This window comes from Mustela nivalis (genome assembly GCF_964662115.1).
Source record: "Mustela nivalis genome assembly, chromosome: 20".
Taxonomy (NCBI): Eukaryota; Metazoa; Chordata; class Mammalia; order Carnivora; family Mustelidae; genus Mustela; species Mustela nivalis.
Genome location: NC_139039.1, coordinates 23,937,952 through 23,955,356, shown reverse-complemented (window position 1 = coordinate 23,955,356; position 17,405 = coordinate 23,937,952). Strand labels below are relative to the sequence as shown.

The 17,405-nt window shown below is 44.9% G+C and overlaps 1 protein-coding gene across 1 annotated transcript in view; it reads left to right on the top strand.

Moving 5' to 3' along the window:
* Positions 1 to 12,550, top strand: part of LOC309855313 (low-density lipoprotein receptor-related protein 2-like) — a 39,644-nt gene extending 27,094 nt beyond the window's left edge. Inside the window, exons 23-34 of the mRNA XM_082715480.1 lie at positions 522 to 708; positions 1,265 to 1,483; positions 1,848 to 2,031; positions 3,209 to 3,410; positions 3,497 to 3,661; positions 4,046 to 4,246; positions 5,246 to 5,795; positions 6,198 to 6,323; positions 7,449 to 7,559; positions 8,430 to 8,666; positions 10,250 to 10,727; positions 12,002 to 12,550. Of these exons, the coding sequence (XP_082571606.1) occupies positions 522 to 708; positions 1,265 to 1,483; positions 1,848 to 2,031; positions 3,209 to 3,410; positions 3,497 to 3,661; positions 4,046 to 4,246; positions 5,246 to 5,795; positions 6,198 to 6,323; positions 7,449 to 7,559; positions 8,430 to 8,666; positions 10,250 to 10,727; positions 12,002 to 12,149 (2,808 nt within the window). The 3' untranslated portion in view covers positions 12,150 to 12,550. The remainder of the gene's footprint in view (positions 1 to 521; positions 709 to 1,264; positions 1,484 to 1,847; positions 2,032 to 3,208; positions 3,411 to 3,496; positions 3,662 to 4,045; positions 4,247 to 5,245; positions 5,796 to 6,197; positions 6,324 to 7,448; positions 7,560 to 8,429; positions 8,667 to 10,249; positions 10,728 to 12,001) is intronic.
* Positions 12,551 to 17,405: the final 4,855 nt, after the last annotated feature.

Sequence of the window (17,405 nt, the reverse complement as noted above, 5' to 3'; positions counted from 1 at the left end):
CTAAGCTTGGGGCGACATTTGGGACTAAGCCTGATGTTTTTATGGACTTGTCTTCCATATGTGTATTTGGAATGTGATCTGCCCTTAAATCGAGGACTGCCCATGTTCTGGTCTAACATTATCAACTGACTGAACATCGTGACCTTGACTCTGATGGGCAAGTAGAAGAATATAGTGTTCTGATGTTTGATCATGGTAACCTCTCCCTTGGCAGGCAGCCCATTCAGTTCAGTCTCTATGCCTCTTACTGGTTCTGCTGGGATTCTCGGTGTCCTGGCCTGAACTTGGACCCCTACATTAACTCAGGACCCACTGTGGTAGCAAGGGTGTGAGGTGTGCAGTGGCATTGATAAGACTGAAAGAATGACAATTTAAAGCAAAATTGGTTTTCAGAACTTTTCATTTCGAGCTGCTGAAATCAAGTACATCACCATGTGCTTTTAATAGCAAAGTCAGGTGTTTTCATCAGGGTTATGTGTCAGTGTCTTTAGGAAGTCTCAATGTTCTTGAAATCCCTTCAGGTATGTGCTTGTGAGCAAGGCTTCGAGCTGGGGAGCAGTGGCCAGGTCTGCAAGGATGTGGACGAGTGCCAGAAGCCAGGTGGTCAGCCTTGCAGTCAGACCTGTGTCAACACCCAGGGCTCCTACCGCTGTACCTGTCACCCTGGCTACTCACTGGAGCCTGATGGCCACACCTGTAAAGCAGCAGGTAAGCCGGAACCTTGATGTCTCCTGAGCCCTGGGTCAGGAACTTCCAAGTCCTGACTCTCCAGGAATACAAAGGCAGACCTTCTTTCTCAAGTCTTAAACGCTCCTGCCTGCTTGTGCCTGCCGAGCAAGCCTAGAACATTTTCCAGATCCCCTTTTTAAATGCAGTATTTCAGATGGAATTAGATCTAGGAAGGTGTCTACAGATAAGCTGTCGTGATGACGGCTCGGGTCCCTCTAGCCACAGGTCAGCCTTACCTCAAGTTAAAATAAGTGTCAAAAGTCTTGACAAGCCCTTCTTTCCTGCCCACCCGAGCCTAAATACTTAGTTAGAAATGTCTTTTTTCCTAGTTTATGCTAATCATGACTTTATTCTAAGTATCTTTAAATGGTGGGTATTAGCAGAAGCAGCACATCGAGGGGTGAACTACCGGGCTACCCCCAGCCCTGGCAGCGAGAAGGCAAAGGCTACTTTGCTTTCTGGTTCCTTAGCCAGTGCTGAGCTCAGCGTTCAGGCTCCATAAGGCCACACGCTGAACGCAGTTCTTATCTGGCAGGTACCGAACCCATCCTGCTGGTGGCGATTCAGTTCAACCTTCTCCTCTACGGCTTGAGGAGCTTGAAGGAGGACATTCTGACAACTGTGGACAAGAATGTGATGATCTTCTCCATTGACTATGACTTAGTGGGGCAGAAGGTCTTCTGGATAGATCCTGGTGCAGAAAGCATTAAGTGGATTAGTATGGACACAAAGATGAAAGGGACCGTGGTGAAGGGTATGTCCCATGCAGGCTTCATCCTGCCCTTACGAACTACATATAGCACGCAGAATGAAATGGTCGTTAACAGTCTAAACGTTGATTCAGTGAAATCTTCTCCACTAAAAGGGACCGAGGCCTGCTAGTGGGCTAGAGATGGAAAGCTGCTTTGTCACCTCAGTAGACCATGCGAGTCAGCCAGTGGCCTCTATTTCTAATGGTCGTCCTCCTCTGCAAATAGAAATTGCTCTGATGGAGACGCGTGCACCAGTTGTAGGATGACTTAACATGGTTTTCGAGTCTGATGCCTAAATCTGAAACCTAGCAAGAACCGTGACTCAGCCTGGATTCACATGCAGCATGGTTTCCACTCTCTCTTCAGGGATGAAGTCAGAATGTGTGGCGGTCGACTGGATTGGGAGGAACCTCTACTGGGTGGATGGGGCGGCAGGCCAGATTTTGGCCATTCAGCTGACGGCTGTGTGGAGAGGAAGATGCGAGCACACGATTGTCCTGGGCGATGACTTGGCTCAGCCACGGTCTTTGGCTTTAGATCCGCTAAATGGGTGAGTCCAGGGTTCAGAATGCCAGTCAAGTTGCTCAAGTGCATTATTCCTCTTTAGTTCTACTTTGGAGCTGTTCACTCAACACAGAAGGACTAAAAAACATATCTGACTTGACTTTAAATCTTATGGTGATGTGGGTCAACCATACATATTCTGATAAAAGTTCTTTATTTCAGTGAAGTTTGGTATAGGTGTTTGCACTTGGTGGCTCACCTAAACTTTCTTCTGTGAACATAATTCTCCCTTCAGAGGTATATTTTTTTTATGGCTTTAAATGGCAGGAGGAAAAAGAATGGAATTAGGGATGGTGTTTATTTATTTATTTTTCAAGATTTATTTATTTATTTGCGAGAGGGAGAGAGAGAGAAAGGGCAAGCAGGAGAAGGGCAGAGAGAGAATCCTCAAGCAGACTCCCCACAGAGTGCAGAGCCCGACATGGGGCTCGATCCCAGGACCTGGGGATCATGACCTGAGCTGAAATCAAAAGTCAGATGCCTAACTGAATGAGCCACCCAGGCACCCAAGAGAAGTGTTTAATTTACATGAATGGGCTTGGTAGTAGTGGGGAAAATAATTGCGTGTGAGGGTGAATCAAGGTTCTTCCATCCAGAGTCCTTTCTCTCTGGAGAAGTCCAGAAACTTGGAAACAACATTTTCTAACTGTCAGAGCCCAGCCGTCATTGCGGTGGCCATGCGTGTCCTAAATGTAAGAGCAAGATGGAGCAAAACTTAGGACTGGAAGGTGATCCGGACTGGGTACCCTCTATCCCCTTTTCAATACCTTCTACCAGGAATCTGTTACCATGGTCGTCAGGAAACTGGCAATAGTTACTGAGGCGTCTATTGGCCTTGACTGTGACCAGTGAAGTCCGAGGTACACCTTTCCCATAGAGTCAGCCTGCTCTCCAGCCCAGGAGAAAAAGACAGGTTCCCTATTTTCCAGGTCCAGGAGCTACTATGTTCCTTGGCTGCTTATAACCATCATGATATTTTATCCCCACGTGATGACGAATGTGCACCCTAAGATTTCCAGGGAAACTCTCTTTTACTTCACAGTTTCACTTACGGCATAGACCAATTTTGAGGAAAAAATAATTGGGCTAGAAATCAGCGTTTCAAGGAATGTATTGATATTGTCTGTGAAGTAACACTTTACAGCTGACTTTTGTCCACACAGGTTAATGTACTGGTCTGAAATCGGAGGAGAACCTCAAATAGAACAAGCAGGGATGGACGGTAGCGGCAGGAAAGTCCTCATCAGTCAAGGTCTCGGCTGGCCAACCAGCATAGCTCTCGACCGGTTGAGCTGGAAGATATTCTGGTCTGATGACCAGTTTCACTGTATTGGCTCTGCTAATCTGGATGGTACTGGTGTTAGCGTAAGTATTCCTTGGTATCAGGCTGTGTGAGATGTCTCATGCTTTGTATAAAACTCCTCCCAGAAACCTCATCACCCCCATTTTAGATGTTGCAGCTAACACAAATCAGGAGCCCCTTTTCGGTCGCTGTGTTTGAAGATGAAGTCTTCTGGTCTGACATGAAGACGAGAACAGTACAGCGCGTGAAGAAGACAACAGGCAAGAGCAGGGCTGTTCTCATCAAACGTTCCCAGCAGCCTCATGGACTCAAGGTCTCCAGTGTACTCTTCAGATATATTCCCCTAGGGGCACCCTTAAGTGTCAGCCCTTAAGCATCTGCCTTCGGCTCAGGTCATGATCCCAGGGTGTTGGGATCGAGCCCCACATTGGCCTCCCTGCTCAGCGGGAAGCCTGCTTCTCCCTTTCCCACTCCCCCTGCTTGTGTTCCCTCTCTCGCTGTGTCTTTCTCTGTCAAATACATAAATAAAATATTAAAAAAAAAATCCCCCAGTTCTCCCCAAAAAGGCTACCTATATGACCTTCCCAAGTACAGACTGTAGTGACCTCCTTCTATCATGATTAAAAAGCAAGGGTTATTCACTTGCTGTTTGTGAGGATTCAACAAGGCCCGGTGACATCCAGCTACTCTCTTACAGATAATGCACGAAGTACTCCAGCCCAAGGCTCCTAATCCCTGTCTGGACGCCCGCTGTTCTCACTTGTGCCTTCTGAGCCCGCGATCCAAGGCAAGCTGTCATTGTCCAGTTGGCCTCCTGCTTGCGGACGGTGGCACCACCTGCGTTCCGCTCGAGGATTCTGCATTTCTGTTCCTCGCGTTGCCCACAGCTATCATGCAGGTACTGGTCTGCAGCCTCACTCACATGTCTGTGCCTGGGTCGTGGTCTGTTTCAGACTGACTAATTCGAATTCTCCAGGCAACAGTTGTAATAGTAGGGGTCCTGGTCCTTGGAATACTCTTTTGTAAATTATTTTTATTTTTTAAGTAATCTCTACAACCAATGTAGGGTTCAAACTCACGACCCTAAGATCAAGAGTTTTATAGTCTACTGACCAAACCAGCCAGCCCCACTTTCCCTTGGAATATTCTGCACATACAACTTAAATTTTAGTATTCACTGTGTCCTGGGAGCTATCACGACCAAAAATGAAGTGGCTATGAAATGCGGACACTCCTTGAGAACTAGTATACCAGCACACAGGGTAGGGCTCTGAGAGTGTGGTGTGTCTGGCATAGTTGTCCAGGCATCTTGCTGATGATATAGAGTAATTCTAGTCCCAGCAGCTCAGCTGGGTTTTAGCCTGGTGAGGGGGAAGTACAAGTTACAGGGGAACTTTTCTTAAGTCCTAGGAGACACCAACAAATAAGTTATTTCTAATAACTTCTACCACATTTACAACTTGGGCACTTTAAAAGGACAAATGTTGGGACGGAGGGTTGACTTCAGTTTCAGTAAGATATCAATAGCAGAGACTCATTTAAAGGGGAGGGTCTTTCATATACAAATGTATCCAAGCAACACATTGTACACCTTCGAAAAACTTAGTAAACTAGACAAACCTGGTAAACTTAGACAAATGTTGTATGTCAATTATAGCTCAAACATTTACCAAATAAAGGGGAGGACATTTAACAAAAGGGTCGCTTTTTGAAACACGTGGATTCAAGGACATTTAAATGCTTAAAGCTCCAGGAAGGAAAAGAAATAATGACTATCTGTTTTTAGATGATAAGTTCAGATTTCCCTAGATTCTCAATATTGTGACATTATTGCAAATCAAGACGGAGAATTACACTAGATTCAGCTGGTACCATCCACCTAATTTTTTTCCCATAGATTTATCTGAAAAATCTAGAAGCTTTACTAGGACAACCAGCTTTACCAGAACATAGGATACTTCCCTTTACCAATGCGAACCAGCTTGCATCCCTGGATTACATAGTCCAGGAAAAGGCTCTCTACCTTTCAGAGTTGGATAATGGTGATATCAGGCTACTGAGGCTCAAAGAATCTGGAAAACTCTCTTGGAGGAAAATCCTAACTGTGGAGGGAACAGTGACTGACCTTGCTGTGGACTGGTTGAGTGGAAACATATATTGGATTGACAGTGAGAATCCTCACATCAACGTGGCTTCCTCAAAAGGCCAGTATCCCACTGTGCTGGTCCGTGAAAATCTCTACCAGCCAGCCTCGGTTGTGCTCCACCCGCCCTCTGCAGTCATGTGCTTTGTGGACCTGGGTGCCCAGGACGACGGCAGGCGCGGGTCCAGCATTGAATGTGCCTCCATGGATGGCCGCAGGAGGAAGGTGCTGTGGCAGAAATCCCAGGTCCCTGCGGGCCTGACCTTCTCGGATTCGGGAACCCGAGTTTACTGGGCTGATACTGGTAAGCAATTATAACACACCCTAACACCCTGCCTGAAGGACTTCAGCCAGAGAGAAAGAGTGATGTTCTGCTTTCTGCTCTTCAGCCATGACTCCAAACAGTTTTAGGCCTGAGTTTACGTATTCTGCACCATCCTCCAGACAAACCCATTCTGAGTAGGACGTAAGCCCACAGAGTCACGCAGTTGTCCCTTTGTGAAGGCATAAAATCGAGAACTTAACCAATGTGCGTGAGCCAATCTTTGGTGTATCACTGTTAGAGTAGAGTAATTGAAGAACTGTCCTTCAGAAAATGCAGGGTGGACAGTGCCCTCCTGGTGGGAGGCAAGACAAGACGCAAAGAGCTGCAGGATGGAGTGGAGCTGGGCGGGCTACGTGAGATGAACCGAGTCTTTCTCTGCAGGGCGAGGCCTCATAGAGAGTATTCAACAAGATGGCTCTGGGTACAGAGTAGACCGCAGAGGCATTGAGGGCCTTACCCTCTTTACCATTGGCCAAGGCGTGATGTTCTGGGTGACAACTGAGGATGGTATGTCTTATTCAATGTCTGATTGTCTTTGTGATCTGAATCTATTCCTGGGTCTCTAAAGCAAATCTGCCAATGTCTCGCACTGATCTTTGGCAAAGTCTTTCTTCTGGAAGGATTAATTTAGCAACTTCCCTAATTGAACATGTATGTGTAACAGGGATTCTATGACTTGGGGAAGCTTTGACTTACTCGGTCATTCTTTATATGTGAAGATGCTTAATTCTGTTCTGCCTGACATTGCTGGCTTTGATCTGAGGCTCTCGACTTTTGAGGGCCTTCTGATATAGTACAGAGAGAACTGGGCCAGGAATTGGAATCAGATGACTGCTCAGTCAGTTAGTAGCTAGAATACCTTGCCTATAAAATGAGTATGTTTCTCACTTGACTCATACACAGGAAAGTACGAGGTGAACTACAGAATATTCTGTCCTTGCAGGGTATTACTGGTATTTAAAGCAGTTTTTCCTAAACAACAGTGTTCTAGTATGTTGTTTCTGGCTAGAGTCTAGATTTGGTTAAACTGGAAAACTCTATTTAAAATCTATCTCTTTAGTGTTTCCAAATGCTGGTCCATTAACCAGTTGGGCTGGTCATGTTACAATCGCAAAAACAGGTTGGATAGATCTTACCCTCCAGAGGTGATAATTTATTAGCTATGTGATGAGACCTTTGCTCTCTTGATCTCAAAGGATCTCCTTTGAGATCCACTGGTGACACTTATTGCAGAAAGCCATTTTCAGATATGTTCTAGAACAATGTTTAAAATCATTACCCATCATTTGCATGGACTACATTTAAGTGTCTCATATCCTAATTATCTATCTTTGTATTTCTGGACGTATATGAATGCTCAACATAACTTACACTTGAGTTTATTCTGGAGGAAAGCATAGAACTATTTTTATCTGTCTTGAAATTTCTTTCCAGAAAAAAAAAAATTTAGAAAAACACATGTCTCTTCTGTAAAACTCTTGTTATTCAACTAGAGTTTATGCAGATGGGTGACGGTTTTCACAGTGAGCAATTATCTTTGCACAAGAAGTTGTCTTAAAATTAAAATTTGCTTCTCTCACAAGAATTTAAAATTTGCTTTTCTTAATGATTGTTCACTGGCTTTTGTTTCAGCACAAATCACTAAAGTTTGGTACGGCAAGGCAGAACTTTCAGAAGACCAGTGGTTCCAAATAGACCAGAAGATTGTGGATTTAAAAGTTTACAGTAAACTTAGTCAACAGGGTAAGCAACTTTGCAGCAATGAGAACACAGAAGCCTGTTGAATTTCCCTTTGAAGGGGATCCTCTGCCCTGCAGTATCTCCTTGAAATGGCTTTGTGTTTCCCACTAAGTTACTTCTCTGGCAAGTTCTCATAGATCTGCATAGCTCTCTTGTCTTCATGCAGTTATATATAGTATAGTTCTGGTATAAAACTAGTCCCGTTACTTTTCTAGGAGACAAAATAGTAGTATATATATTGGGCTCGAGTTTAGTATGATTTTATGTTCTCTTGTAGGTGGAATTACAACTGTGGTATAATTGAAATTATCTTTAACTCTGCACTAGAACTCATCTTTGTTCTACTTGTTGTCATGTGTATCTGCTTGTGATGTTGACTCATCCTTGAAAGTCCAACTTGGGGGTGCTCAGTTGATTTTCTCCAGTGTTTGAGTGGAGCGATGAAGGGCTTAGTTAAAGTAGTCATAGATACAGTCTTTTCCTAGGCGAGAGGAACACCAACAATGTGAGCTCAAATGGTTTACCACACCTACCACTACCAGGGATGTTGACTACATTGGTCTTAAGCGAACGCTACTCCATTGCTTTGTTCTGGAAAGCTAAACTCTATAAACTAATGTTAGTCAAGCTTAAACTTCTGAAGTCTTGGCTTTGCAGAGAGAACCTTCTTAGAATTCTCCAGTGTGATTCATGGTGAAGAATCACTGATCACTTGGCACCTGGTTGGCCAAGCAGAGTTAAACTGAAAAGCTGTCCACTCTGGAAAAAACATCTGGGTCCTATAACATCTGATAGTGTATTTGTAGAATGTTGGCAGAAGACCCTTATGAAACCATCTAAATCAAAGTGGTTTATGGGGGGGGTGGTCCACAGGTAGTAACAGCTGCTCCAAAGACAACGGAGGGTGCAGCCATATGTGTCTACCAAACCCTGAAGGAGCGACTTGTAAATGCCCCAGTGGGCACTTCTTGGCTAACGAAAGCAAATGTGTTGAAGCTGTCCCGTGCTCTGAGCCGTCCCAGGCCTGTGAGGATGGTCAGGAGTGCATTTCCCCGGAGCAAGTTTGTGATGGTCGTGCTGACTGTCTGGATGGATCTGATGAGATGCGCTGTGAGTAATTCCTATCTAGGACCCCACTGTTCATCACCATATGTGACATACTTTGGATATTTAATAAAATAATCCTTAATATCTCAACCTAATTCTTAATATCTAATTCTATAGTATCCCTGAAGGTTTTATCATCTCAATCACTGCCTTTTATCACTGGCGCTTTTAAACTGAACAATGTAAAACTTCTAACTATGGGCAGTTGGACGCCTTCTGGAAAGTTTTAGTATGGGCGATGGGCTCCATAGGGCTCAACAGTTTGTATGCTGTCTGAAAGAACACTATTTAACTACATCTGATTCTGTCCATTTAAATGGATCACATTGTGAGCTGGTCCAGGAGGAGGTGAGGTAAATGATTTAACCTTAGTTTGGGTACCCCCTTTTAATGTGGAAGTAGCACTTTCTGCCTCAAAGTGTTACGGAATACAAGAGTGTGTGACTAAAGTTACCATGTGAGTACATACCATTGTCAGGTTACTTCTTAAACTCTAGCTAGTAGATGGTTGTTACAGAAATCTTACTGCCAAATACGACCTTCATGGAAAGGTGTTGTCATGTCCAGTCGGCTGAGCAACTATGGTAGCTAATTCTGTGGTGGCCGCTAAGCTCAAATTCTACAGCACTCCAGTGGTAGCCAAGTCATGGCAGCTGTAGAGCTGAAGCAACAGTGGGCTCAGCACTGAAACTTGTCCTAACTAGTATGAGAACAAACTGGAAAAGGAATCTTAGAGTGAAGAGTTCTTACTGACCTTGCAATTTCAATCTTAAATAGAAAAGTTAATAGATTTTGATTCCCAGAGTTGATTCTATGGTCTCACGAATGAGGGCGGTTTTCTCAAAAACCTCACTTTACAGCGACTCTAGGAGGCAGGTCAGTGAGCAAGAAATGGATTGTCTTCCCCATCTGGTTTGAGAACTACACCAGAAGCCTAACGTTCCTTCACTTGCTCTCAACCTGACGACCAGGAATTGGCTCCACTCCTCAACAAGTATCTCATGCTGATTTGTACACGGAACGATGTTTGTGCCAACAATGATGGAGGATAAGGTGAAATGCCTTACAGGCAAACCTGACTTTCAGATTGGTGTTAGAAATACCCTGTTGCCTACTCCCTCCTGCCCACTACTGCCACCAAATCTGGTCCAAGTTTTGCAGTTTGCAGATCTTGCAAAACCAACAGTTCACTTGGACCAAAAAAAAAAAAAAAAAATTGTATTTACAGATAAACATATATCTTAAAAATCTTTCTAGATATTTACCACTTAGATCTACCATACTATTCTTTATAGAATAAAACCTTTTTGTAATTGAGGAAATCTGCCTTGACTAAAACTGGGCATACCATCCTTTAAAAATAGATTGGTATGATATACTAGTCCTGGAACCAAACAGTTTAAGTGCCTTAGGATATGCAGTTTTTTATATGTTTTTAATTGTTTTTTGGTTGGCCAAAAGGTAATGGTAATGATTTGATGACTTCACAGATTCAAACTTACCTGGTTAAGTGTTCTAGAATTCTTCTTCTGAAATCCTTTCTGACAAATATGTGTATATACCCACACTCACACCTGTTTTTGTAGGTACGTATCCAGATAAAACCCATTCAACACCAACATCTAAAAATGCAGAGGCTGGAAAAAGGTTGACTCCAGAAGCTTCCCTACCTTTCCAAGCTCCCAAGTCCACCAAGGCTAGATATCCGGGTCCAGAGGGGATGAGTTACCCTGTCAGAAAAACACTAATCCCTCCAGTTTCTGCTAGAGAAAGCAAGAACTCAGAAACCAAGGAAAAAGGCGAACTTGTCCAGCCCAAGAACTTACAGAGAGCAAAACATTTGCCCTGTAGCACAGATTTCTGTAGCGGAAGGGGAATCTGTACAATGGTAGGCCCGCTGAGAAAGTGCCGCTGTCCGGTGGAATATGGCGGAGAGTTCTGTGAAGAGCCAGCACGTGGACCTGCCCCTGGCTACATCACCCTCAGCTTAACCATTGTCTTAGCAGTTGCACTAGTTGCTCTGGGAGCACTTGTCTGTCTCAGAAGAGAACACAAATTCAAAAGGTGAGCAGCTCTCAAATGTCCTCATGGGAGAGTTCATTCCAAAGAAGGCTTATAGGACTCACGGGGTTAGAGGTGTGGCTCCTTCCCTAAGAATTTATCCTCTGAGGAAGGATCTCGGGGGATGAGGCAGCCCTCACTTGTTAGATGACCTGGAGAGACAACAGAGGTCACCTCTTTGGGACCTGAGGCAAATGATATTGTAAGGGGGGGGGAGGCATTCATGCAGCTAGAATCTGCCTCAGCCCCAGAGGCACAATCTCAGGGATGAAGTGATGAGGTTCTTTGCCAACAAGGCCGAGTTCATGCCAATGGCTGGAGAAAAAAGGCAGGGATGGGGGCACCTGGGTGGCTCAGCGGGTTAAAGCCTCTGCCTTCAGCTGAGGTCATGATCCCAGGGTCCTGGGATCGAGCCCCGCATCGGGCTTTCTGCTCAGATGGGAGTCTGCTTCCCTTCCTCTCTCTCTCTCTCTGCGTGCTTCTCTGCCTACTTGTGATCTCTGTCTATCAGATAAATAAATAAAATCTTAAAAAAGAAGAAGAAGAAGAAAACCCAGACATACTGAATGAGTCAGGAATTCAGATTTCAACATGGCTCCCAGTTGGTTCACGTAAAAAAAAAAAAAAAAAAAAAGCAGGGATGGGTTAGTTCGCCGGGGCTGCTATAACAAAGACCACAGACTGAAGACACTGATTAGATCACATGTGCTTGTTAGGGTTCACTTATATGCTGGAAGGGACATTAAGCAGCCTATCTATCAAGAAATACAGAGATAAGGAAGTTATGTCTCTGTCCAGCACTCACAGACTAAAGAAAAGGCCAGGAGAGAGAAATGGTGTATCTTTGCCCAAGGGAACCCTGGTTAACAGATTACTAATGTTAAGACTGACTGAAATGCTACCCGTGGGGTTTTGATGGTCACCACAGGTCTTTTTAACCACATGAATCTGCTTTCTTAGCGCACCTGCCTCCAATATCCACTAACCACTAACTTGTCCTTGGATTCTGTTCTGCTTGACCCCAATTAGTAGAGTCCCCCAATTGAGAAGCTGTATTCTTTTGGAAGTTGAGTGAATGCCTATTAACAAATCATAATTGACTCAAGTATCACCCATTCTGGGTCATTTGATTGGTTCTAAAGACAAAACAACATAGTCCCCATAACGATAGCCTTTGATAGGGGATGAGCCAGCCCTTCCCAACTATTGACTCATCCCAGCTTCAACCTCAAGGAACAACTCTTTTGACTCTGTTTTTTTTTTTTTTTGATTCTTAGAAATAGTGCAGCAGCATCAAGAAATTCGACCCTCCATAAAGACAATGCCCAAGAAGAGGAGAATCTAATGAACAGTGAGACTTTTGTCAACGAGGCCTACGATGAGCAGGTATGCCTGGGAAGTGTCTTTGCGGAGAACAGATTGTGAGATACAGCTGAAGAATGCCCCTTCTGAAAAGTCCAAGCTGGGTGAGAGTAGGCAGTGTTAACTTACAGCGCTTTTCGTGGTTTGTGAATGATGCTATTATGTGTCTCCAAGGAGTGTTCAGTAACTTGTTTATCTGTAGTCTCTGTTCAATCTCTAGTTCAGACCAAAGTGAAATGTGCATGAAATAGTAATCAAGACATTCAGCTTTAGGTGAACTTCCACCAGGGGCTCAGTCCTATGGGGGGGTGGGATGTTATGAGTGCTAGTTGGAGTTACCCCTAAAATTATGTCCCTCTGCGATCTCTCCTAACCTCTCAGTCACTCAGCCACCTCTGTGTTTTGCTTTGTTTTAACGTAGTGTGTATTCATGGGTGCCTACATCAGTCAGTGAAGCGTGCAACTCCTGATCTCGGAGTCATAAGTTCAAGGCCCACATTTGGGCATAGAGCTTACTTTAAAGAAAAAAAAACAATAAATAAAAATTTAAAAAATAAATACATATGTGTATATATATTAAGGGTCACCTGGCTGGCTCAGTCAGTGGAGCGTGGGACTTTGATCTAGAGTATGTGAGTTTGAGCCTCAAGTTGGGTGTAGAGATTACTTAAAAATAAAATCTTTAAAAACAAAACAAACCAAGAAAAAACTATCATAGTGTATATTCTCTAACTTCAGGTCTCTTTTCCTACAGGAACTGTTAACTTTACAAAGTGACTAACCTGCTGAAAAAGGAGCTGAAACATCTCCGTAAAAATTGTTTAGACACTGCACTGTGTACTGTTTTAACGTCTATAAGTAACGAACTGTAACTAGGTGCGAAGATGGTAACTTATTAACATAACTGCTTTTTAAATTGGAGGATTGGTTTTGTTGGCGGAGGTTGGGGGACAGCAGAGTCACAGGCCAGGTCGGATTTCTGCACAAGCTCCATGTGGTTTAGGTGAGGGCTCGTCTGCAGAGACTGTCTGATCCCCAGCGGGAGTGGCCCAGTGCTGGTCAGAGGTTCTGGATTTGAATCTTAGTCCCGTCACTAACTTTGATGGGTACTTAATTGCTCCGAACTGGCTTTTTCATCTTACAGAAGGGAAGGATCTCTTAAATCTTTACCTCCCAGGTAAAGGTCAAGTTTCTGCAGTGTAGCAAGTGTTCAAGTATTAGTTCTTTATCAGTCCCTCTCAGATGTTTTACTACAAAGTTAGTACGCGCTTTTGTTGAAAATTTATAAAAGATGTTGTTTAATGCTCTCATTTGATTCTAAAACTAAGTACAGTGGACCCTTGAGCAACACAGGTTTGAACTGCACCGGCCCACTTACGTGCAGGTGGTTTCCATCAGTACGTATACTGTGAATGCATTTTCTCATGATTTTCTTAGTAATATTTTCTTTTCTCTAGCTTTATTGTCAGAATACAGCATATAATACATATAATATACAAAATATGTGTTAAGTGACTGTTATGGGTAAGGCTTCTCATCAACAGTAGGCTGTTAAGTTTTGGGGGAGTCAAGGCGTGTGTGGATTTTCTACCGCAGTGGGTGGGTGTCCCAACCCCTGTCTGCTCCAGGATCAGCTGTGCAGGTGGATTTACTCTACTGATGTAGAAGCTCAGACAGTGATTTGTCTAAGGCTTGAAGTAAAGTAGGTAGACACTGGGGGCCTCAACATAGCGTTACCGGTGTGGACTGGGACTCATCTTGATGAGCTCTAGCCTGCTGGGAAACTCACAGATGCTACTTAGATCCCGGACTCCCTTTGGCCCTCCAGATGGTATCTTCCTTTACACTCTTACGTAAGGAATCAAGGGCACTGAATCTGTGACGGGAGATGGATAACAGGAGCATTGTCAACATTCAGTAGCAACCTTGGGCTGATCACTTAATCATGAAACTGTTTCTCCAATGATAACAAGAGGGTTAAGAGAACCTACATCAGCCAATGAATCATCACATGAAGATATAAAAATATGTGCACTGCTTAGTGCGTAGTACCAGAGGCTGAGAACCCAAGTCCAAATGATAGTCATGACTTGTCTTGGAAGTCTTTCCTTGCTTGGCTGTTTGTCTAGGCTATTTATAAAGTTCGTTTCTTGTAGCATGCGTTTGTGTAGGCTTCAAGGCGTAAGAGCGGTCCTAAGCTTATAGCTGTGGGTATGGAATATAAAATTGACTGTGCTTTGCAGTCAAGTATAAAAATTTCCAAGTACAGATCAACTTGACAGGAAAAACAAAAGCTGGGGGTTCCACCCTTCCTGAGGCTGGAAGACACCCGCAGCAGCATTCAGTTTCCTGGGGGCGCTTAGCTGTATTTGAGAGAAACCATTTCCGCACTGAAGCGCACGAGACCCCTCGCCACAGAGTGATTCTTCGGTTTCTCTTGCCACCGCTTCCAAGAACCGTCTCCCTGCCAAGTTGGCCCTTGGCAAGGCTCTGCCTCCATCTGTGGAAAAGTGAGTAAAAAACGCTGGAAAACGTGCATGAATGACATGCAGCGGCATTATCACTTTGTCTGGACACACTTTAGCTGTCGCCCTCACCTCCTGCAGACCCTAAGCGTCCAGCAGACTTCCAAGACTAGAGTTCTAGCCAGCTCCCTTGACCTTGGACTTCCGCAGGCTGTGCCTTCAACTCCACAGGCCCCGCCTTCTATTCCACAAGCTCCGCCTCCTGTCTAGACCCCAACCGCTCCACCATTTCCTTTTCCAGGTGAAAGGGTGGCTGACAGCAGCCCAATCTGTGTGTCACGCAGGTATCCCTTACCTCTACCTCCTGCCCGGGCTTAGTCATGTCTCCTCCTATCTGGTTTCCTATGAACTGTGCCTAAGTATTATCCCGGCTTGAATGCAGTTTAATGCATCGTTATGCATCCCCAATTCAAGAATTTACAGGACACCTCTGAACTCCTTTTCACTGACAGACTAAGTATAAATGTTAAGTACCCATTCATAGGATTAACAATCCCTAACCACTGCTGTGCCCAACACTGGCTTTCATATGTCAGTTACCTAAACTTAGCTGTTTGGAGCAAAGGCATATTAACTGTAAGAACCTTCTTTTGTGATGATCTCAGTATTAGGTGTTAATTTCTTAATTTCTCTCCACCTAAATAGATGAAGTAGTAAACTCCATAGCAGATGTGAAATTTAAATTTCCTTTTTTTTTTTTTTAAAGATTTCATTTATTTGACAGAGATCACAAGTAGGCAGAGAGGCAGGCAGAGAGAGAGGAGGAAGCAAGCTCCCCGCCGAGCAGAGAGCCTGATATAGGGCTTGATCCCAGGACCCTGGGACCATGACTTGAGCTGAAGGCAGAGGCTTAGCCCACTGAGACACCCAGGTGCCCCCAAATTTAAATTTCTTTGTAGAAACTCAACATCTGTAACCTGGTGGTAGCTTTGGGTTTCCTTCTGGAGAGGGACAAGGAGCTTTAGAAAAGCTCATAGTTTCATGCGATAGGTTCAGAGAGCCCTGTGGAAAACTTGACCTTTTAGGTCTCTAGCTAGCAATTCAGTTAAACTCTTGCTACTTACTTGTTTTAGGAAACCAATGGGGGAGAGATCATTGATGTTGGAAGCGATGCAGCAGGTTCCTACTCTTTTAACCGCTGGAAGGCTTTTGAAATCCAGAGAAACCAGGAGCTAGAACATGGAGTTGGTCGCCATCACTTACCAGATGTACCGATCAGTCTGCTTCCTCGGCCTTCACCGTTCACATTTACTTCTCTCCTCTCAGCCTCACCTAATTCTTAAGCTTCACTCTCAAGACAGCGCATTTGGAAAGGCTGTGCGGACCCTAGGCTGGTTTGTGAGCACGGCTCCGCCCACCTGCCTGTCAGAGGGAGGAGGTGCTCCACAGCGCAGTGGGACCCGAGGGAGGGTGGTCCAGTTGTCTTGACTGTTTGTTTCAAGCCCTGCTCCCCACATGGGAACCCTGGAGAAGCAAGCCCTCTCGTCAGCATTGTCTCCCCCACGCCTTGTCTTGTGTTTTCCTTGATTCCGACAAAGGCCCTTGTTTTCCAGTGTTCGGTCCTCTGTAATGGAGATTTGCTGGAGGGGGTCATTGAACTGCGGGCAGTGAGGAGAGAGGGGAATGTACGCGGGGGTCACGGGGAAGATTGGATGAGAATTGCACACAAGTTTGTGGTTTTTTTCCCCTCCCTGGCCCCTCACACAAGTTTGTATTTGAAGTTGTGATGTTGTCCCTTATTTTGTTCCCCTCACATTGAGAAAATCTCATCCATGACATGTTGGGACCAGAGGAGGCACCGGTTGTGTTGGCCTGGTCCTTGCAAGCCGATGGTAACCCAGTTCGCAAAGTTGGTCCCGTGACCCATTCCCCGCCAGCGTCCGTGCCCCTCCACACTCTGTGGGCCTGTGGCCTCGGGTCACAAATGACTGTACAAGACAAGTTGTGTATAAGGCAAAGAGGCACTTAGGGTACAGAAACAGATTTTAGAGGTAACTTATTAAATTTCTAACAGTTCCCAAACAAGTGTTAACACCGGTTCTGGGACTACAAATATACATAGAAACCATCATACCCTTACTTTCAATTTAGAGGTAAAACAGGAAAGTACATCAAGAAAATGACATGCTTGAACATGTGAGTGATGTGTCCAACAGGACGCCTCGAAGCTGTTGTGGGAAAGTTGCCATTTAGGGTGTGTGGGGGCTGGTGATAACATAGGCCCTGGCCAAGCCATGAATGGAGTTGAAGCCGAGAAAGGATAACACCTAAGGAAGATCCCAGGGCTTTTAAAGACATGATTGACTGAGTTTGTGCCAGACCAGACTGTATTCCCTCCTCAAGCTCTTAGCCTGACAAAGGGCAGAGGGCAAGATTTTCCCAGCCTCCCTCAAAGACACCTCCAGCTTCTTCCTGTCCTTAGCAGCCAGTTCTAGAGCCAAATGGAAGCGAAACACACTGGTGCCACGCCCACTGCGCCATCACGGTTCTCTCTTCTTTCCGTTCTCTGCTCAAGCATCACCTCCTTCCTGACCACCTTCCCTAAAATACCACCCTCTCCTCAAGCCCTTGTCGCTGGTCTGTTTCTCCTCATTTTCCTAGTGCGTGTCTCTCAGGCTTTGCTAGATTGTGTAAGTTCCCCAAAGGCAGAGCCTGGAGTGGTCTTCCAAGGTGCCCACAGATGTGCCGACGAAACGACAGGTGCCCCCGCACCTACTGGTTGGATGGTCTATGCAATGAAGAAGAGCATGGTCTAGAAGCATCTTGACAGCGCCTCCTACAGCATCTGCAAATG